Genomic DNA, 22827 nt, shown 5'->3' on the forward strand with positions numbered 1-22827 from the left:
GGGGGGCACTGTTAGCAAACGGTGGGGCCAAGGATATTTTGGGAGTCCTGCGATGATCAGGATAGTCTCTGCTGCCAATCTCTGTCTATATCCTATGACTCTTCCAGTGTCTCAGCTGACACTCTTGGAGGGAAAAACCAGTTTGTAATTAGCTAGGCTTAGAACCTCATCTTTAGGCCTTTAAATTTTGTGCTTTTTTTTTTTTTTTGAGATGGAGTCTGCCTCTGTTGTCCAGGTTGGAGTGCAGTGGTGTGATCTTGGCTCACTGCAACCTCTGCCTCCCGGGTTCAAGCGATTCTCCCACGTCAGCCTCCTAAGCAGCTGGGAATATAGGCGTGCACCACCCTGCCTGGCTAATTTTGTATTTTTAGTCGAGACAGAGTTTTGCCACGTTGGTCAGGCTGGTCTCAAACTCCCAACCTCAGGGGTTCTTCCCACCTCAGCCTCTGAAAGTGCTGGGTTTACAGGTGTGAACCACTGTGCCTGGCCTAGATTTTTTATGTTTTTAAATAAAAGCATGAAAAAGCATTTAAAATGTTATTCTAATACAAGAATATCCCATCTGTGTGACTCCAGAGAATATTGTTCTTTGGTTCAGAGCTTCACTGAGAGTCCGTTGCCATTATGGAAAATCCCATCCCAGGGTCTTCAGTCCCTGAATCTGACTCTGTTCCTTGTATTTGTAGCTGTCGCAGTGGGCAGACCTAAGTATCTGACTCTTACTGTGCCTTCTGGCGGTGTGGTCCGGCCTGAGCACTGAAATGCTGAAATGCACTTAATTTATTTTTTTCTTGTACAGATGGGGTTTCTCCCTGTTGCCCAGCCTGGCCTCAAACTCTTGAGCTCAAGCGATTTGCCCGCCTCAGCCTCCCAAAGTACTGGGATCACAGGCATGAGCCACCTCGCCTGGCCTGAAACACACGTTTGTATTATGAACAGTCTTTTGCTATTTCTTCTTGATATTACAGTTAGGGTATTACGCTGACGTGTATTCATCTAATACATGCAGGAGATGATATTATCTATTATTCTAACTGAAGCAAGGAAAGGAGACAGTATGGAATTGCTACTAAAATGCGCCTTGGGGGTCACACGGTCAGGGACCACTCCGTGAATATGCTCAGCAGAGCAGAGCTTTCTGCAAAGAGTCTTCGATGGGGCCGCATCCCAGTGGGCAAGAGTTCAGAGATCCCCTAGTCCGAAGGCAGAGACCATTTTCCCTTAATCTTTTCTCACTAAAATATCTTTCTGGCCCTCCTATGGAAGCGACCGCTTCTTTGGTACAATAAAACAGTTTTTGTCTGCATATCAACCACTCACTTTTAGAGTTCTCCTGCCCTTGTTGGGCTCAGGCAAAAACCTTTGCCTTGGAGCCTGGGGAAGTGTGCGTGGGAAGGCGGTACCCCCCGTCTCACTGAGAGTCTGTTCTTCACTTGGAAGAAGCAGCTTCATGACGGCTGGAACCACATCTGAACTATTCATCACAACTCTATGAGCCTAGCTCAGTGCCTGGTATAGAGTAGGCACTTATAATAACAGCAAATTTTAAAAAATAAAGGCAAAGAGAACAGTGGTACATACAGAAGTGCCTACCACAGAGGCTGCAGTGAGCTGAGATCGTGCCACTGCACTCCAGCCTGGCGATGGAGCGAGACTCCATCTTAAAAAAAAAAAAAAAAGTGCCTACCAGAATAATTGTACAGAATAGGTACTTACTAAATATTTCTTGGAGGAGGTATGTGCCTGGTACATACTTGACACTCAATTCATGTTTCGCTACATAAAATGGTATTGAATGTAAGTGTCCAGCACATACCAGGTGCTCAATAAATAATTTTTAAATTTTTATTTACTTTAGTAATAAACATGGGGTCTCACTTTGTCACCGAGGCTGGTCTTAAATCCCTGGGCCCAAGTTAGCCTCCCCTCTCAGCCTCCCAAAGTGCTGGGATTATAGGTATGACCCACTGTACCTGATCAATAAATATTTGTTGAATGAATAGTGAATGAATGAATCAATGAATGAGAGAGTGAGAGGCAAGAGCCCTTGCCAGGCTGTAAGGTACAGCCCCTCTCTCCGGGATCAGACGCCCCTCCCACCTCCTCACACGAACACTGCAGCCCCGGGGAATAGATGACACCAAGCCTTTTCTGGAAAACCTGCACGGCTTTTCTACTTACGAATCGGGAGGAGTTGTCGTTCTTGACCGTTTTGGCGTTGCCGAAAGCCTCCAGAATCGGGTTTGCTTGTAGAAGCTGCTTTTCCAGCTCTCCCTAAAATTCATTCACATCTAATTATTGGGGAAAGCAGCCTAGGGCCTGACAGTTCTGTCTTGGATGGATGTTGCCACAAAACTCCGCCCTGGAGGCACAGGCTCTCTCCTCTCTCCTCCCTCCCCTCAGACCCCTCCAGATTTACAGGAAGATTTCAGAAAAGAAGCAACTGTCTGAAGTCTCTCATAACTAGGACATCTGCCACCCGGGAAGGTTACTTTTTTCAAGATGAGGGCCTGCTTATCTCTGCAACATTACTGTCACTCAAAGCTACCGCCTTGCACGATGCCAATGATGTCATTTACATCATGATGAATGGTGCCCCACGGAAATGTGCAGTGCACCACCTGGCCCGCTGTACACAGCGGGCCGCGCTGCCGTTCATGTTTAACAAGCAGCCTTCTTCAAGCTAAATCGCTACAATCCTCCTTCTGATTATTTTAGTGCAGTTTTTTTTTTTTTAAGTTGCAATTTTTCCTTTCTCAGGACTGGTTTTCTGAAGTCTCCTATGGAAGAGAAATAAGGAATGCACAAAACCCACCAGGAATCCTCTTAGCGGACTGCAGAATAAAGCTTCGAAGCAGGTTGCCTGAGCTCCATTCATCGGGTTAAAGGCAGCTGAGACTGTACACAGCCCACCGGCCCCCTCTGCGGGGCGCCTGTGCACAAACGCGGCCACGTGATTAATCATGGCAGGAAAGGGCCGATGTGGTAAGTTAAGCTGGGAAAGCGAATGAGCTGCTCCTGGCCTGGCCTGCAAACACGCGGCTGCAGATGCGCCCTGAGGCCGCCGGACCCGGGATTCTGGGTTTTCCTCCTTGTCCTGCCCTCCTGCCTTCCCTTCCTTATGTTTCCAGGCAGTAAGGCTGGGCTGGACAGGAGCCGGGAAAGCGTCTAGAGGGGACGAGGCTGGGTGTGGCTTCCTCCTGGTCCCCCCATGCCAGGAAGGCACCAAGGTACCCAGTCTTCAGGACATGTTTGTTTTTCTTTGTCCACACGTTCTTCTTTTTGTAGCTCCCAGAGAAAGATGAAGCAAAAGCCTCATCCGCATAAAAATCTCAGCTACGAGTGGGATCGCCCCAGCTGAGAACAGTCAAAATTTACCAGGAGCGCCGTGGGCATTTCTTCCCTGGTGGGAAGACCACTAGGGACTCACTTTCATTCACATAAACCTGGGGTCTCCATGCTGTCTGAGAATGGGGATTCTAGCAGGCAGGGTTGGACAGCCTTTGCAAGAGAGCTTTAAAGGGGGGTACCTGGTTCAAACCCTTCATTTCACAGATGACAGAACGGTGGCCCTGAGAAGTTAACTGACTCAGCCAACGTCCCACAAGAGCAGATCTCACATGAGGACTCTAATTCTCTTTCTGTCCTGCAGCACTGTCACCCACGGTCTAAGATGGGTTAAAGGGTTTCTCCTAGGCTGGGACCCACATGCCAGCCCCTCAAGCTCTGCGTTAGAGAAGAGTTTACATGTGCGGAGGTCCAAGCAGGACCAGGTTATGCGTTGCGTAGCTGGGGCCTTACCACGCCACCAAAGCTAGTGCATCGCGACCTCGTGACCTCCAAGACTGTTTCTGGAGCCTTGAGTCAAGCAACCAGCATGCAACAGACAGACACGCACTGCACACGCATGCACAGGGCCACACAGGTGCACCAGGGACAGGGCCGGGGGAAGAAACTCAGGGATGATGGCAGGGAGAGAAGAGGGAGGCATGCCATAGCTGTGCCATCCAATGTCCATTGAGCCGGGGAAGCTCTGGGGCCTGACACTCCTAAAACACTCAGACAGAAGGGACAGATGTCTCTGTCTAGGTTGTTCCAGTCAAGGGTACCAGGGTGGATGCGCTGAAAGGGTGCAGGGGTTCATTCTGAACTGGAGAAATCCATTTCAGCCTGGAGCACAAGCCCAGGGATCCCAGTAGGAGACCCACGGATGGCAAATGTGCCCCCACACCCTGCCCTGGCATCAGATGCCCAAGGGGTGGTATCTCGGTTCATTTACTGATTTGAGTTGTGAAACTCCAGGGCCTACCCCATTTCTACCACCAGCTACAGAGCCCAGTGGGTGCAAGAGGACCATGCAGATCTAAGTCCACTCCGTGCCTCCCCTACACACCCGAAAACACTCTCGGTTACTCACGTAGGCAAAAGATGGGCCTTGCTGTGGTTGAACAACACAGTATAAAACAAATGTCAGTGGCATTTCCATCACATGGACAGCAGGGCTGAAGAGCACATGACTTCAACCCCCCAAACAGCCTGGAGTTCCCCAGACAAACGGCCCTGTTCCTTGATACTGTTTCTTTTCTCTGTTTAGCTGCAGGGATGCCATCACAGCTCACTGCAGTCTCAACCTCCCAGGCTCAGGCAATCCTCCTGCCTCAGCCTCCCAAGTAGCTAAGACTACAGGCTTGCACCACCACGCCTGGCTAATTCTCTTGATTTTTTTTTTTTTTTTTTTTTTTTTTTTTTTGGTAGAGACAGAGTGTCACTATGTCGCCCAGGCTGGTTTTGAACTCCTGGACTCAAGTTATCTTCCCACCGCGGCTGCCAAAAGCTCAGCTGCTTCCTCCTTTCTCTAAGTTTTAGAGATCAGACATTTCAAAGGCCTTCATAATTACTGGGGCCACATTAGGCTCCTTAAAACAGTATGGAATGAGACCATGTCTGAGACGTGTTCACACATGCAGCCAAAAGCAGCAGCACATAGCCGGCCCTCGATAAAGACAAGCTGTTATGAAGTATGAGCGCTTGTTCTTCCTCCGTAGGGAAACGGAAGGCATGGGAAACTGTAGCGTCACTGCCACACAACCTTTGGGGCTGTTGTTCCCACTCACGATGGCTAGAAACCAACATGCCAGAGGCACTTCTAGGACAGGGAATCTTGAGTTTCCTGCATTTGTTCGGAGAAGGAAAGTTCCCCAAAGCCACAGGCAGCACCCAGCCCAGATCTCCAAGGACCTCTGGACAAGCCAGCCATGGCAGCTGCCCCAGAGTCCCCTCTGAGGGCCCAAAGTGACATCCGGAATGGCGGGAACTGGAGACAGCCCACGCGGCGGTCAGATGCCCACCCTAACATCTTCCTGCCTGCGAACCTGAAGACAGAGGTGCTGGCCAGTCCTGGCGGCCCCAGCACTTGCCCCGACCTCAGGGACAGATGGGGCAGGGCTGACACGAGGAGGAAGAGAAGGATGAGCCCTAGAGAGCTGACTTCAGAAGGCTGCCCTTCTTTTCCTTCCAAGCTCTTCCTCATACTGTGTCACCAACTGTTTATTTTGCGATTCTTTGACAACTACACTCTGCCACAGGTTCAGAAGCTCAGAGAAGAGAGTAACAGCAGCTCAGACATATCCCTGAGTTCTCACCCCAAGTGGTGCCTGGCACACAGCAGGTGCTCAATCCACAGTTACTGAATGACCTTGCCCCGAAGCCCATGGGCTAAGTGATACCAGCATCTCCATCCCAGGGACAGGGGGACACGGGAGGAATTCCTGGAGCAATCAGGACACCCAAAAGTTATCTCGACCCCGGGGACGGTACAGAGATTCCCTGAATGGAGCGCTTCTCGACCCAGGGCAACCGTCCCACAGCAGGGCTCATCTGACAATGTCTAGAGATATTTTTGGTTTTCACAACTGGAGGGGAGGGCATCCAGCGGGGCGAGGCCAGGGAGGTCGCTAAACACTCTACGAGGCACAGGGAAGCCCCTCCAAAGAAGAATTATCTGGTCCAAAATGACAGCAATGCCACCACTGAGAAGCCCTGACATGAAGGAAGAGCTCACTCTGAAGGGAGTGGGCTGATTCCCGTTTCACGAAACGGGCCGCCTTCTGGAGGGAGGCTTCCAGCTGAGCCAAGGAAGCACCCATCCCCAACAGGCCTGCTGGCCAGAAAAAACTGTCCCTCTCTGAGTCTTCAGGGAAGGGGCAGTCAGACCAGCCCCGAGATCCTGCAACAATGCTCTGTTTGCATCTCGGTCGGCCTGCAGGCTGGAGACAGGTTAGCTGAGCCACGGCCTCTCACTGGGAGCTGCCACTCACCGTGATACTCGTGTCTTTCTTGCCCTTGTGGGAGGAGGCCACGACGGCCAGGTACTGAATGACTTTCTTGGTGTTCTCGGTTTTCCCAGCTCCAGACTCGCCTCTGAAAGACACAGCAACAGTGACCCAGTGGACATAGTTTATGCACACATTCCATGGTAACCGTTCCACAGCTCCGTGAGCCAGACAGGATGATAATGACCACGGCCGCCATTTCCCACATGGGGAGACGGAGGCTCCCAGAGAGGAAGTAACCTGACCAAGGTCACATCTCTGGCAGTGAACTGAGCTGGGCCCCCAACCTAGATCTGATGCTCCATCTGTTCCTTCCAAGAGGATGTAGAAAAGAATTCATATACAGTGCTGGGTGCGGTGGCTTATGCCTGTGATCCCGGCACTTTGGGAGGCCGAGGCAGGTGGATCACCTGAGGTCAGGAGTTTGAGACCAGCCTGGCCAATATGGAGAAACTCTACTAAAAATACAAAATTAGCTGGGCACGGTGGTGCGTGCCTGTAATCCCAGCTACTCTGAGGCTGAGGCAAGAGACTCTCATAGAACCTGGGAGGTGGAGGTTGCGGTGAACTGAGATCGCACCACAGCACTCCAGACTAGGCAACATAGGGAGACTCTGTCTGAAAAAAAACAATTCAGATATAAAGAGTGAAAAAGTTGGCTGGGCACAGTTATACCTGTGACCCCAGCACTTTAAGAGGCTGAGGTGGGAGGATCATTTGAGCCCATGAATTTGAGACCAGCCTCAGCAACACAGAGAGACCCCACCTCTACAAAAATATTTAAAAATTAGCCAGGCATGGTGACGCATGCCTGTAGTCCCAGCTCTTTGGGAAGTTGAGGCAGGAGGATCGCTTGAGTCCAGGAGTTCCAGACCAGCCTGAGCAACGTAGTGAAACCCTGTCTCTATTTAAAAAATCAGGAAAATTAACCAGGCATGGTGGTACATGCCTGTAGTCCCAGCTACTCAGGAGGCTGAGGTGGAAGGATGGCTTGAGCCCAGGAGCTGGAGGTTGCAGTGAGCCAGGATCACACCACTCCACTCCAGCCTGGGTGACAGAGCGAGACCTCATCGCTAAAAAACAGGGTGAAAAAGAAAACCTTTGTTTTCCTACAAGGGTCCAAATAGGTTTTTTGGAATTGTCTACTTCTAAGACATCATTAGCATTGCTAGAAATGGAAAGACCAGGCACGAGGCAGCCTTCAAGAAAGGGCTTAAGCGCCTCTGGAGTACCAGGACCTCAGAGAGAAGGTCAAAGAGCTTTCTTATGGAAAGAAAACTTCCCAGAAAGAACTGGTTATCCCACTCACCACTGGGCAGATGCAAGCCCATTTATCCGCTAAGGAATCCCACCCTGTCTATCAGGAGGCTAGCGGATGATCTCTGCCAAGTATCTAAGGCTAAACCCAGTTGAAGTAATTCACACTAAAGTGTAGATGACTGATAGGTTTAGATCAGCATGACATGGCTTGTCTTATCAAAAAAGTATTTACTCCTGGAATATGAAGGGTAGATTTTTTTTTTTTAAACCAAAATGGCCTTTGTGAACTAGCTGCCTCTTTCGGCCACCAGAAATCATCCCAATGGAACGGTTCCGTCAGATGCTGCCTCTACGCTCCACCGCTCCTCGTGGAAGGTAAGGACAGGGCCTGGATCCAGGCTTCCCTTGTTTATCGTCTTCTGTTTTTTAGTTTCCTTTTGTTTTTGTGCTTCCTTTCTGTGCCTCATCGCTCTCATTTTCTGAGCTCACTTAATACCTGAAAATCTAAGAGAGACTTTTTTTTTTTTTTTAATTGGGAAAAGAATTTGTTCACCCTGAGGTCGGCCCAAGGCTCTCTGTGCTGAACCGATGCCACCAAAGCTAGTCCAGTCTCTGCTCTTCTTCCTAATTAGGAAATAAAGAAATTAGTTTTCTCTGCCAAGGGCCCACTAATAACTTTGCTCATGGCTTAAAAAAAAGAAGCAGAAGAAAAGAGAAAGGGAGAAAGAAAAAAGCGCCCTCAACTGCTGGGCCTGATTCTGCAGGTCCCGCTGTCCTGAAAGCAAGCGTCTGATCGCCAAGAACGACGGAGCGTCTTGCAGGGGCGCTCTGGGGTCCCTTCCCTTCCCAGAGGCCTTCCTTGCCAGTGGCCACGTCATTTCACATGGCCTCAGAGCCAGTTTAGGAAATGCGAACCACAAAGGCATATTTCCCAGGAAAGGGAAGTGCGCGCGCGCGTGCGTGTGTGTGTGTGTGTGTGTGTGTGTGTGTGTGTGTGTCTGTGTTTAAAAGAGAAGAACGGGGCCCAGCCCGGTGGCTCACACCTGTAATCTTGGCACTTTGAGAGGCTGAGGAGGGCAGATCTCGAGGTCAGGAGTTCGAGACCATCCTCACCAACATGGTGAAACCCCATCTCTACTAAAAATACAAAAATTAGCCAGGTGTGGTGGTGCGCGCCCGTCATCCCAGCTACTCTAGAGGTTGAGGCAGTGGAATTGCTTGAACCCAGGAGGTGGCGACTGCAGTGAGCTGAGATCGCGCCACTGCACACTGCACTCCAGCCTGATGACAGAGTGAGACTCTGCCTCAAAAAAAAAGAGGAGAACTGACCAGGTGAAGCAGAGAATTGGCCACAGTTATAATCCCAGCTACTCAGGAGTCTGAGTTGGGAGAATCCCTTGAGGCCAGGAGTTTGAGAGAAGCCTGGACAACATAGCAAGATCCCATCTTTTAAGAGAGGGAAAAATTGGCATTTGTCATTGAGGGGATGCAGGGGGAAGGGTCCTTTTGCTAATTGCTTTACATGAATTATTTCCTTTATCCTCCTCCTGCCTCCATGTTATTATAGAAAAAGGAGTCTTGCCCAGAGTGGGTAAGCAATTTTCCCTAGGTCACATACCAAAGCAGGGATACAGTCAGAATCGAAAGTCAGGTCTCTGATTCCAGAGCAATCAGAATTCCTTTTACTGTATTTCAACAAGTTGTTCCATGACATAGCCCCAACCCTCTAGGGACTTGCTTTCTAAGGCCATAAGAAGGGTGGGGGAAGGGGAATTGGTATTTGTTGAAGGCCTCCGCAGTGTGAGGCTTTGGGCTCACAAAGCTTTTCATTTACTCCACCCAGCAATCTAATGAAAGAGTTTCATTATCCCCATCACCCACCTGGGGAACTGGAGGCAAAGGAGGTTGAAGTAAATTGCTCCAGCCCACAATTGCTGCTGCTTTCACATAGATAAGAAATGGAGGAGAAGCAGGATTCAAACTTAGGTCCACTTGCCACCAGAGCCCATGTTCTGCCTCCTGCCTTTTTATTTTAACAAAACAGCAAAGGGGAAAGACAGAGTGAAGCCCCAGCCCCACTCCGCCAGGGTTCTTCCATCTATTCCAGGAGTGCTCACTTGTCCGAATCAATGAACCAAGCCACTCAGTTATTCACACCTTAGTAAGAATTACTTCCATCAGGCTAACGCCAGGACTTTGCTAGACTCATTCTCAAGTGAAGGGGATGGATTCTGATTAAAGCAAGAGAAAGGAGAGAAACTTTGGGACAGAGGAAGCCGCTTGCGTAGGTGGTCCTGAGCCTATTCAGATCCTAGCCGAGAATCAGGACAGCAGTGTGCACAAACAACACGTGCGGAGCACACTTCATGCTGACAAGCCAGTGTTCCTGGACTGCTGCTCCTCGCTTCTCCTTTCCCACAATTCCTTCCTTCCACCCTGGCCTTGCACCTCTCCCACCTCCTTTCACAACAAAGACATCCCTGGGTGAGGGGGCTCACGCCTGTAATCCCAGCACTTTGGGAGGTCGAGGCGGGTGGATCACTTGAGGTCAGGAGTTCGAAACCAGCCTGGCCAACATGGCAAAACCCCGTCTTTACAAAAATGTAAAATTTAGCCAGGCGTGGTGGTGGGCACCAGCTACTCAGGGGGCTGAGGCAGGAGAATCACTTGAACCAGGAGGCAGAGGCTGCACCGAGCTGAGATGGTGCCACTGCACTCCAGCCTGGGCGATAGAGTGAGACACACTCTCAAAAAACAAACGAACAACAACAACAAAAACAAAACCAAAGACGTCAGCATGCCCTGTCCGTGGCTGTGGTCTTCCATTTTGCCAGGGACGGGGATAGGATGTAAACTTTGGGAATCTATCCCTTCCCACGTAGCTGCTGGGCTCCATCGCTTCCAAGTTCTGTTGGGAAAAATAAATTATCCCAGCAAGTTCTGCCAAAGAAAACATCCCAAGCTCCAGGCTCGTGGGTGTCTGAAGGTTGATGAAGCCCAGGGCTGGTCCAGAAAAACCCATAGCTTAGCTTTTCTGACTCCTGACCCCTAGGGGTGAAGATGCCTTCCTGGTCTGAGCACCCTAAACTCCTTTCTTATTTATTTCTTCTGCAGGAAGTTCCGTCTTCCTGGAGAAGAACTGGACTCGTGACCCCGTGTGGCCTCCTGGCCTTGTAACTACCCCAATGCCACTTCTTTTTAATCAGTCCAGCCTCAGCGGCTAGGAGGAACTACCCAATGGCCACTTGACCCGTCAGCCAGGCTGGCTCCATGAGTGTGACCGGTACAGCCTCACAGGGGTCACCCTGTGTTTGATTTAATGCTCTCACGCTGTCATCTGGAAATTCTTCATAAAGGCTCTGCATTTTCTTTTCTTCTTCTTCTTTTTTTTTTCCTGGTGGGGGACGGGGGGTGGACAGAGTCTTGTTCTATTGCCCAGGCTGGAGTGCAGTGTGTGATGTTGGCTCACTGCAACCTCCACCTCCTGCGTTCAAGTGACTCTCCTGACTCAGCCTCCTGAGTAGCTGGAACAACAGGTGCCCACCTCTATGCCTGGGTAATTTTTGTATTTTTAATAGAGATGGGGTTTTGCCATGTTGGCAAGGTTGGCCTCAAACTCTTAACCTCAAGGGATCTGCCTGCCTTGGCTTTCCAAAGTTCTGAGATCGCAGGTGTGAGCTACTGCACTCAGCCAGAATTTTCATTTTGCAAAATTTTACAAATTCTGCAGCTGGTCCTGGCTCCCAGCGTTGAAGTCCACTGAAGGCTGTGGTTTGCCATTGCCAAAGCCAGACTGCCTCTGATGAACCTCAGTGCTCTTTAGTCCCTGGGCTTTATGTGACTGGCAAAGCACTTTGGTATTTTGTGCTGTCCAACTCCGACACGTCCAGCAAAACCCCAGGCAGAAGCAACGCCTCTCTCCCCTACAGCATCGATTGGTAGAATAGCACAATGTGCTCCAGGGCCAGGTTGCTCAAGTTCAACCTGCTGCTCTACCAGTTACCTGTGTGACCTTAGGGAAGTCATTTAGCCTCTCCATACCTCAGTTCCTTTACCCCTTTATAAAACGGATATAATAAAAACACTTACCTAGTAGAATTTTTTTTTTTTTTTTTTTGAGATAAAGTCTCACTCTGTGGCCCAGCCTGGAGGGCAGCGATGCAATCATAGCTCACTGCAGCTGAGAATTCCTAGGCCCAAGGGATCTTCCTGCCCCAACCTCCCAAGTAGCTGGCACTGCAGGTGCACACACCACAACTGGCTAATTTTTACATTTTCTATAGAGACAGGGGTCTCGCTATGTTGCCTAAGCTGCTCTCGAACTCCTGGTCGCAAGTGATCTCTAGTTTTGGCCTCCCAAAGTGCTGGGATTACAGGCATGAGCCACCATGCCTGACCTTATATGATTCTTTTTTTTTTTTTTTTTTTTTGAGACAGAGTTTCGCTCTTGTTACCCAGGCTGGAGTGCAATGGCGCAATCTCGGCTCACCGCAACCTCCGCCTCCTGGGCTCAGGCCATTCTCCTGCCTCAGCCTCCTCAGTAGCTGGGATTACAGGCACGCGCCACCACGCCCAGCTAATTTTTTGTATTTTTAGTAGAGACGGGGTTTCACCATGTTGACCAGGATGGTCTCGATCTCTTGACCTCGTGATCCACCCGCCTCGGCCTCCCAAAGTGCTGGGATTACAGGCTTGAGCCACCGCGCCCGGCCCATATGATTCTTATGAGGATTAAATGAGTGAATATATAAAATGCTTAAAACAATGCCTGGTACACCAAAATGTTAGTTACGGTAGACTTTTGTTTTTTTGAGACAGAGTTTTGCTTGTTGCCCAGGCTGGAGCGCAGTGGCACCATCTTTACTCACTTCAGCCTCAAACTCCTGGGCTCACATGATCCTCCCACCTCAGCCTCCTGAGTAGATGGGATGACAGGCATGCACCACCACTCCTAGCTAATTTTTTGATTTTGTGGGGTCTCACTAAGTTGCCCAGGCTAGTCTTGAACTCCAGGCCTCAAGCAGTCCTCCTGCCTGAGCCTTCTAAAGTGTTGGGATTACATGTGTGAGGCACTGGGCCCACCTATTATTACTTTTATAACCACTGCTTCCCTAGTGCTTCTATAGCGTTTGTATAATAATTTTCAACATTCGTCCTATCATTAAAATATAAATCACATTCACATTTTCCCACTGTCTAAGGTCGGAGTCGGCAAACTCTGTGAAAGGTCAGCTAGTGGCCGGGCACGGTGGCTCACGCCTGTAATCCCAGCACTTCGGGAGGCAGAGGAGGGCGGATTACTAGTCAAGAGATTGCGACCACCCTGGCCAACATGGTGACATCCCGTCTCTACTAAAAGTAGAAAAATTAGCTTGGCGTGGTGGTGTGCCTTTAGTAGAAGCTACTCCAGCCTGGGAGACAGAGCGCGACTTGGTCTAGTAAACATTGGAGACTTCGCGGGTAATGCGTTTTGTCGCAGGCATCAGCTGCCACGCCCAGCCAACTTTCAGTTTCCTAACTGCATAACCAAATCGTTGGCTCCAGCATGGCTTCTTTTTTTTTCCGAGACTGAGTCTCACTCTGTCACCCAGGCTGGAGTGCAGTAGCATGATCTTGGCTCACTGCAACTTCCACCTTCTGAGTTCAAGAGTTTCTCCTGCCTCCGCCTCCTGAGTAGCTGGGATTACAGGTGCACCCCACCACACCCAGTGAATTTTTCTATTAGTAGAGACAGGTTTCTCCATGTTGGTCAGGCAGGTCTCCTGACCTAGTGATCCTCCCACACTGGACTCCCAAAGTGCTGATATTACAGGCATGAGCCACCGTGCCTGGCCAGCCTGGCTTCTGTTGACCACCAACTATGCCTAAAACCTCAGCCCTGCTTTCAACTTGCTTGTCCTCAAGTCACTTCAGCTGAATTTCACAACAAGTAAAATAAAATTTAATACAGAGACTGAAGCTGTTGGTGGTTCTGGGGTGACTAAATGCATTTGCAAATAAAATTTGGATCATTTTGGGATTTCCCTTTTAATGTCGGCTAATGCCTACTTCTCCAGCACTGGCTGTGTGTGGGCAGTGTGCAAAGTGCTTGCTAACCTTGCATTCCAGGAGATGGAGACAGACTACAGCTAAGTAAACAAACAAATAATCAATATAGTGTGTGGTGGAGATATCATTGCTCCATCGGGGTGATATGACTGAGAAGATTGAGGGGAAGGGAGGAGAGGGAGGCTGTGGATAGGGAAGCCAGGGAGTTGCTGAGCCTTGAAAGTTACAAGGTGCACTGTTGGAATAAATCCTAACGTGTGTGATGGATTGCACTGTTTACTGAGAATGACGGCAAGGAAAACTGAGCCAGCCCCCAAGCAGAAAACTGCTCAGGGCGTTCTAAAATACTAAGCAATGTATGCATATCAAACAGTAGTTAAACCAATTCTTTAAACACAAGATATGTGACCCTGCCCCCACTGCTCCCTCCTGGAGAATGCTTTCTAGTTTGTCATCCATCAGTGGTGAGCAAGCACCAGCTGCCTAAGAAAAAACAAAACACTTGCTCATTAATAAAAATCACCTGTTCAGAGAATCAGCTAGAGGCTCTCAGCTCGGAAGGCTGCTAGCCTCCCGCCCCGCCCCACCCCGATCCCACTTTGCACTCTATTTTTGTGTTTGCTTCTTCAGTTCCTTCAGCACTGCCTGGGTTGAGGTCTCCATGACTGAGCTGCTCTCGGTAAGAGAAAAGTGGGAAGAATGGAGGGAGGAGTGGGCCAGGCAGGGGAAACATAGGTCAAAGGGAGGGAAATGCTGGGCCCAGGTATGAGACAGAATGGCCCCCAGGGTGACTGGAGGGCCACAAGGGATAGGGACAGCAGGAAGTGATGACGGAGGAGCAGATTACACTCAACCTTCCAAACCACAGTTAGGAATCTGGGTTTTATTCTCATGGGTGCAGGAAACCCTTTCAGGAGGGCAATGTGGCTTTAGAACCAGTACAAGGAGAATCAGAACTGCAGGATGGGCCAGGTGTGGTGGCTCACACCTGTAATCCCAACACTTCGGGAGGCTGAGGTGGGTGGATCACCTGAGATCAGGAGTTCAAGACCAGGCTGGCCAACATGGTGAAACTCCATCTCTACTAAAAATACAAAAATTAACCAGGCATGGTGGCACACACCTATAATCTCAGCTACTTGGGAGGCTGAGGTGGAGAATAGCTTGAAACCGGGAGGCAGGGGGTGCAGTGAGCCAAGATCACATCATCGCACTCCAGCCTGGGCAACAGAGCGAGACTCTGCCTCAACCAAAAAAATAAACAACAAAAAAAACGTGGGATAAACACCGGATTGCATGAAGGATTTAAAAAAAAAAAGTGATTAACGAGGTCAGGAGTTTGACACCAGCCTGGCCAAGATGGTGAAACCCCATCTCTACTAAAAATACAAACATTAGCCAGGCACAGTGGCGGGAGCCTGTAATCCCAGCTACTAGGGAAGTTGAGGAAGGAGAGTCGGGAGGCAAAGGAACCCAGGAGGCAGAGGTTGCAGTGAGCCAAGATTGCACCATGGCACAATGGCCTGGTGACAGAGTGAGACTCCATATCAAAAAAAAAAAAAAAAAAGTGATCACTCACTACAACAGCAGTTAATTCTTATAAAGTGCTTACTATGGGGCAGTGTCCTGCTTCTCAATTCTTCACATGTAGTGACTTGTTTAATCCTTCCAACAACGATGGGGAAACTAATCCTTCCAACAACGATGGGGAAACTGAGGCTCAGAGAAGCGAACAGACCTGTGTCCTAGAGCATACAACTAGACGATGATGGGGCTGGAATCCAAACCCCAGGGTTTAGGCTCTGGAATCCACATTTTATGACACCATGCTAAGGAATATTTACTGAATGAACAATGAATGGCTATTCTTATAATGTATAGGAAGGAAGCAAGCAAAGGGAACAGGAGCCAAAGAGACTGCTGCAGAGGCCCTGGAGAGAGGTGATGAGACCCTGAACTAGGAAGAGGCAGTGGAGTCAGAAGAATGGGCGGAGATAAGAAATATTTCAGCATCACACACTCCAAGGCTGGAACCACTATCTAAATTAAATAAAATCTTAAGAATTCAGTTCTGTAATACACTTGCTACTTTTAAAGCACTCAATTAAATGAACTTTTAAGTGAACATTTTAAGTGAACTTTGTGCTCATCACAAAGTTGTGTTGGACAGCACTGATACAAAAGAAGCAGCACCTGCTGATGGCATGGGTGCTGCTAATGAGAACAGGGTGGCCTCTTCATCTTCACAGCCTCTCCATAAGCTCAGCTCAGAGAGGTCAAGTCACCCATGCATAGCCACACAGCTAGGAAGCCATCTCAAAGTCTTTCTCTTCCCTGCACCTCTCCGTTACAATACTTAATTCATTCACTCAACAGAGGGCAATTGAGCAACACTATTTTGGTTCCTGGGGAGATAACATGTGACTCACACATGGGCCTGGCTCCTAGGGGGCTCAAATGCTTGTGTGGTCAGCTGAAAACAGCCCCACAAGGATGTCCACAGCCTATTCTCAGAATCTGTGAATCTATTTGCTTGAATTGAGGAGACTGTCTTGGATCATCTAGGTGGGGCTAATATAACCACAAGGGCCCTGGGCCTTGTAAGAGGGAGGTAGGGGGACCAGAGAAAGAGATTTTAAGATACCATGCTGCAGGATTTAAAGATGGAGGAAAGGACCATGAGCCAACAAATGTTGGTGATTCCAAGAAGCCAGAAAAACTATGAAACCAGGTCAGCAGGTTGTTTTAGCATTTATATCCACATATCTAGGTAGCATGATATCTCTAGTTCTGGACTATTCATTGTTAAACATCTAATGTTTGATTCCTACCATGGAAGATGAGAATTCAGTTCCATCTAATCCTCTTCCTTTTCCCCACAGAGCCAATTCCATCACAGGTAGTTATTCTAGTTAGATAAATACTCCAAATTTGCACAGCTGGCCTCCTTAGTCCACTGTGATTACTCCTCCTTCCATCCCAACTTTTGGTTTTTCCTGGAGTTTATAATTGCCTTTGTTTTATTGTTTTCAGCTATTCTACCTACATCAACACCAAACTTATCATGGATTGTCTCAATATTAGCTCAGTACAGTTCATTGCCATCCTATCATCCATCACCATCTGCAATTCTTATTACTAGGTTTTAATTGTCCTTTCAAAAAAATTTTATTCAAATAGAAAACATATGTATGTTTACACATTCCCACTCTTTTGCACTGTGCGTATGCTGGTTTGCCCTTGTTTTTTCCACTCAACATAAAGAGCATTCTCTCTGAGCATAAGTAGATCAGCCTCACTTTTTGTAGTGGCTACCTAGAAATGTGATATTTTATTTAACTAACCCCATATATATATATATGAATATAAATATCTTAAATATATATATGAATAAAAATATATTAAATATAAAGTACATATTATATATTATTTTATATAAATATATATACACAGCCTATCCTCATTATTTACATATTCTATATTTGCAAATTCACCCACTTGCTAAAAGTTATTTGTAGCCCCCAAATCAATATTCACGGTACTTTCGTGGTCATCAGTAAATGTGTGCAGAGCAGAAAAAGTCTGATTCTCCCAGTGCACATGTTCCCAGCTAAGGCTGAACAGAGCAATGCTCTACCTTCTAGTTTCAACTCTCATACTGTAAACAAGTGTCCTTTTCATAGTGTATTTAGTGCCACGATTTTTTGTATTTTTGTGGCTTTTTGTTATTTTGCAGCTTCAAATGTCCTCTCAGGCATGCTTGCTTTGCCAGCACACATGTAAAAATGTCCCCAGCCTAGGACTGAAGTGCTGGCTCATGTTTCTAAGTTACAGTAAGGCTGTGGCCATCCATTATGTAAGAAAGACACATCAGATAAACTTCATCCAGGCATGAGTCACAGAGCCGTTGGCTACGAGTTCAATGTCAGTGAATCAACTGTTACTTGCATGTAATACAAGAGTGAAAATTTTCTGAATAATTCTGAAATTGAGTTATTATCTTCTATGTACCTAGGTCTTCAAAGAAACAGTGATTGGTACCAATCACCTAATATGGCACTGATGTGTTAGTGGCTGGATGACTGTGAAATATTGAAGTGAGAGTTTAACATCTTCCCTATCAGTGAAGATGGCTGTTATGCAATTAGATGAGATTCTGCATATAAAATGTATAGTTCAAGTCCTAGCACATAGTACATGATCAACAAATGCTAGTTTTTTTTAGAAGGAGGAGAGGTATAGAACCAAATGATACCAGGTGTCATTAATAGTTTCAATCTGGGCCAGGCGTGGTGGCTCACACCTGTAATCCCAGCACTTTGGGAGGCCAAGGCGGAGGGTATCATGAGGTCAGGAGTTCAAGACCAGCCTGACCCATATGGTGAAACCCTGTCCCTACTAAAAATACAAAAATTATCCAGGCATGGTGGTGCACACCTGTAATCCCAGCTACTCAGGAGCTGAGGCGGGAGAATCACTTGAACTTGGGAGGCAGAGGTTGCAGTGAGCTGAGATCGCACCACTGCACTCCAGCCTGGGCAACAGAGCAAGACTCCGCCTCAAAAAAAAAAAAAAAAAAAAAAGAGTTTAAGTTTGCCTGCCTCTGCAGAAGAACATATATCATAAATGTTAAATGAGCATCTACACTGTGCCTGGTATAAGGAAAGGCACTTGGAACAGTGAACAAATCAGATCTCTGCACTCATGGATCTTTTCTTTCAGAGGCTGGATCTCGACGCAAAAACAAAACAAAACACAACAGAATAGAAAGCACTTCCACTCACGTGCATAGGATGGACTGGTCCTCCCGATCTGCAAACAGAAAGAAAAAAGAGCCATGAATTAGAACCAGCTCTGAGCTAAGGGCATGCATGTGGCTCCTCTAAAACTGAGCCATGGGTCACCTGTGGAATCTGGCCTGCAGACCCTGACTCTCCAAAGGATGAATGAATGCACTGTCACACCTGGTTCAGTGATTTCAGTGACCTAGGGATGGCTGTTGGCTGCTTTCAGAGGGTGAAATGCAACCAATCGACCCAGACTCCGTGTTCATCCACACGTTTATTCTGTAGATTTTACAACAGAGGTTCTAAGTGAACACATTGTGGATAATTAACATGAGTAAGAGAATGGTTTTATCACTGATAAAAGTTTTTGGTTTGGGGCCCAGAGTAAACACTATTAACAGGTAATTCCTCTTTGATCTTCCCCTGAGAGGACCACCAAGCACAAAATTTACCTAAGTAAACAGAGTCGAGACCAGACGTGCGGTAAAGAGACTTACACTGGGAAGGCCTTTAATCATCTCGAGCTCTTTCCTATGCTCATGTTAAATTAGGTGGCTGCCTTCAGCAGGCCTCAATAAAACCTTGTGGTCTTCTAAAATGTGTGAGATTATAATCTTTAACTCTTTCTAGTAATCTGCCAGCCACTCCAAGTAAATATCAACATAGAGCTCTTTCATGCCGGCCCCAGTGCGGTGACAACAGGCCAGCTGGGCTCATTACCCAGGTCACAGGGGCCAAGACCAGAGCCAAAGGGGCAGCCCCAAAGTCCCAGAAGAAGCCCCAGAAAGACACTGGAGCCTGACTGATCCAGGAGTCATCAGCATCCAACCACATCAGCTCTGGGGGTGTCCCAGGAGGCCTACCCCACCCAGATTAGGTTAGGGACAGAACCCAGATGCTGTATCTACACGGATCGGGGTCCTACTTAGCCACTTCTCAGCTCTGTGGCCTTGGGCAAATATTCTTAAACTCCATGCCTCAGTTCCTTAAACTGTGATATAGTACTGTGTTTTTTGTAAATCCAGCATCCATTTCCTCTTCTTCCAGAAGCATCCTGTGGTCCGTGAGGTTCTGTCACCTCTGCCACCATGTGCAGTCTTAGTGGAACTTCCCCATGAGCACCTTCAATGAAGAGGTAAGAATGTGTTCCAGTCTGCATGGGTTGGACTCTCTGGCCTAAAACTCCAAACTCAGTGAAGGACAGGGAAGCACAGCAGGTGGCCAGAGCTCTGAGGGGGGCTTCCTGTCTGCCCCCAGGCCCAAGCAGCCCTAGTTTCGGTCATTTTCCAAGCCTGATTCCTAGTCTTCCCACTGCATCCACAGCTCCTCCACACTCCCCCACAAATCCCTTTCCTCTGCTACACGACAGAATCAGTCTCTGTTGTTTACCTCCAGAGAAACCCGAAGAATACAGAGGGCATCAAAGAATTTAGACGTGATGAAGCGGACATGACCCATCACGTTCTACTCTTAAACAGGCCTCTGAGGTGGAGCCCGGCTCTGAGGACCCATTTGCTCCCCAAAGAGAGATCTGAGAACAGTAACTACCACTTTCAACGGTCACCTAATAACGTAGAAATCACAGCTTCATATCTGGTGGGAGGCAAAGCCACAGTGGCAAGCGTTTCTTAAATCCACTCCCTGGCTTCTGTCCTACTGTCACAGTGCTCAGCGCTCACGAGCTTCATTTCATCCAGAACCTCCCAGGCTTGGTTTCACATTGTATCTCTAGTACCTGGCAGATAGATCGTGGGTGCTGAATTAAACTTGTTGGATGGATGGATGGAGAGATGGATGGGAGGAGGCTGGATGGAAGGAAGGAAGGGTAGATGGATAGGTAGGTGGGTAGGTGAGTGGGTATACAGCTGGGTGGATGGATGACTGGATGGAAGGAGGGAAGCATGAGTGGGTAGGTGAGTGGGTGAATGGGAAGGAGGATAGAGTGGATGGGTGGGTGAGTGAGTGGGATGGATGGTGGGATGGATGGATGGATGGATGGATGGATGGATGGATGGACAGACGTACGTATGTATGTATCTATGTATGTATGGATGGATGGATGGGACCAATGAAGGCCATGACTTTGTATCACTGTGGGACAGAGAGGGCAGTAGTGACCGCAAATAGAGATAGTGGGATTTACGTTACATAGAGAAGGTCTGGCCCGCCCCAGGGCAAGATGAAAGAGATGAGTCTTTCTTCCATCTGAAATCTGAAGAGAGAGAGAACTGATTGGAGACGGGCAGGTTCCTCAGACCCTATGTTCACCTCCAGTCAATTCTCCCCCTTCCCTTGGATTATAGGTGGATGTTTGGGTGGCCCAGTTGAATGAAATCCTCAGGACAAAAGGCCTGAAGACTAGTCAAGTCAACTCTGGAGTTTCAATTCTGGTGTGTTCACATAGTGGTACATTTAAAAATAGGCAGTCCGGGTGTGGTGGCTGATCCCTGTCATCCCAGCACTTTGGGAGGCCAAGGAGGCAGATCACTTGAGTTCAAGAGTTCCAGACCAGCCTGGCCAACAGGGCAAAACCCCATCTCTACTGAAATTACAAAAATTAGCCGGGTGTGGTGCTATACGCTTGTAATCTCAGCTACTCGGGAGGCTGAGGCAGGAGAATCGCCTGAATCTGGGAGGCGGAGTTTGCAGTGAGCCGTGATCGTGCCACTATACTCCAGCCTGGGTGACAAGAGAAAGACAAAAGGAAAAAAAGAGAGGGAGAGGGGGAGAGAAGGGGAGGGAGAGAGAGAAAGAGAGAGAGAGAGAGAGAGAGAGAGAGAGAGAGAGAGACAGAGACAGAGACAGAGAGACAGAGAGAAAGGAGATTAGAGACACAGGGAGAGCATCATGTGAAGGAGACGGATGGTGGAGCGAGTCACTACTCACAGGCAAGGACACCAAGGGCTGTTGGCAGCCACCAGAAGCCAGGGAGGAGGCAGGGGACAGAGTCTCCCTCAGAGTCCCCAGGAGGACCAATCCTCCTAATGCCTCGATTTCAGACCTCTGGACCTCCGGGACAGTGAGAGAATAAATGCCTGTGGTCTGAAGCCACCACCTTACTGGTCATTGTTATGGCAACCACAGGGACTAAGAGTCACACAGCTAGTAAGGGTTAGGTGGGATTCAAACTCAGGGTCTGCCTGATTCCAAGGACTGCTTTCGCCAGTGCATTCTTTCACCCTCCTCGTCACCCACACTCATGTTCTGGGGACATTTCCTTCCAAGAAAAAAACAGGAAGAAAACAGGCTGGGAGCGGTGGCTCATACATATATAATTCCAGCACTTTGGGAGGCCAAAGCAGGTGGATCACCTGAGGTCAAGATTTTGAGACCAGCCTGGGCAACATGGTGAACCCCCATCTCTACTAAAAATACAAAACCAATTAGCCAGATATGGGGGTGCGCGCCTGTAATTCCACATACTCTTGAGGCTGAGGCAGAAGAATTGCTTGAACCTGGGAGGAAGGTAGAGTTTGTGGTGAGCTTAGATTGCAGCAAATGGGTGACAGGGCAAGACTCCATCTCAAAAAAAAAAAAAAAAAAAGAGGAACCAGGAAGAAAACAATCTATTATACTCTGGAGAGAGACCTTCAGCTTCTACCCGGGGGACATAACAAAATGAGAAACCAGTTTAAAAAAAAAATTTTTTTTTTTTTTTTCCTGAGACAGTCTTGCTCTGTCACCGGGGCTGGAGTGCAGTGGCTCAATCTCGGCTCACTGCAACTTCCACCTCCTGGGTTCAAGCAATTCTCCTACCCGAGCTTCCTGAGTAGCTGGGACTACAGGTGCGTGCCACCATGCCCGGCTAATTTTTGCATTTTTTCTAGAGACGGGATTGCACCATGTTGGCCAGGCTGGTCTTGAACTCCTGACCTCAGGTGATCTGCCCGCCTCAGCCTCCCAAAGTGCTAAAAAATGACATTTTAAAAGAGGGGTAAAGGACAGAAGAACCAGGTACCCAGCAATTAGAACCCAGGCAGAGAGAACCTCCCGGGACCAGGCCAGACAACCTCTACTACTATCTTAAGGAAAGATTCTGGGATGGACAGACAGACAGGCGATGTTGATCCCCTATTTCAGGGAGAGAGGCAGGCTTTCCTGGCAGCCTTGTGAATCCTCAAGCCCAGAGCAGGAGAGATTTATAGGCTCAGCTGCTCCCACACTCCCCAGGAGAGGGAGCGGGCTCCAGGGGAAGGCCTGGGAGCTGCCAGCGTGGCTCCAAGCTGGGGGCTGTGGGGAGACCTCTGGCCTGATGTTCCCATCGGAAACACACCGCCTCCAGGCGTGGGAAGCTTGCCGGGCACTGCTTACGAGCGGAAGATCTCCATGTGGGTGGTTTGCCAACCCACATGGAACACAGGGAACGCTGAGATCCCGCAACTGTTTATCTGATTCCTTCC

At 48.5% G+C, this 22827-nt stretch overlaps 1 protein-coding gene across 4 annotated transcripts in view; it reads right to left on the bottom strand.

Moving 5' to 3' along the window:
• Positions 1-22827, bottom strand: part of MYH11 (myosin heavy chain 11) — a 154537-nt gene that overhangs the window by 79228 nt on the left and 52482 nt on the right. For 2 of the 4 annotated variants that reach the window (XM_074381598.1, XM_039478276.2), the window contains exons 4-7: positions 18425-18452; positions 6318-6420; positions 4418-4438; positions 2182-2274 (exon numbers count right to left, since the gene is read on the bottom strand). In XM_074381598.1, the coding sequence (XP_074237699.1) occupies positions 2182-2274; positions 4418-4438; positions 6318-6420; positions 18425-18452 (245 nt within the window). The remainder of the gene's footprint in view (positions 1-2181; positions 2275-4417; positions 4439-6317; positions 6421-18424; positions 18453-22827) is intronic. The other 2 variants (XM_074381599.1, XM_074381597.1) reach the window with 1 other exon arrangement.

This window comes from Saimiri boliviensis, chromosome 12, assembly GCF_048565385.1.
Source record: "Saimiri boliviensis isolate mSaiBol1 chromosome 12, mSaiBol1.pri, whole genome shotgun sequence".
Classification (NCBI taxonomy): Eukaryota; Metazoa; Chordata; class Mammalia; order Primates; family Cebidae; genus Saimiri; species Saimiri boliviensis.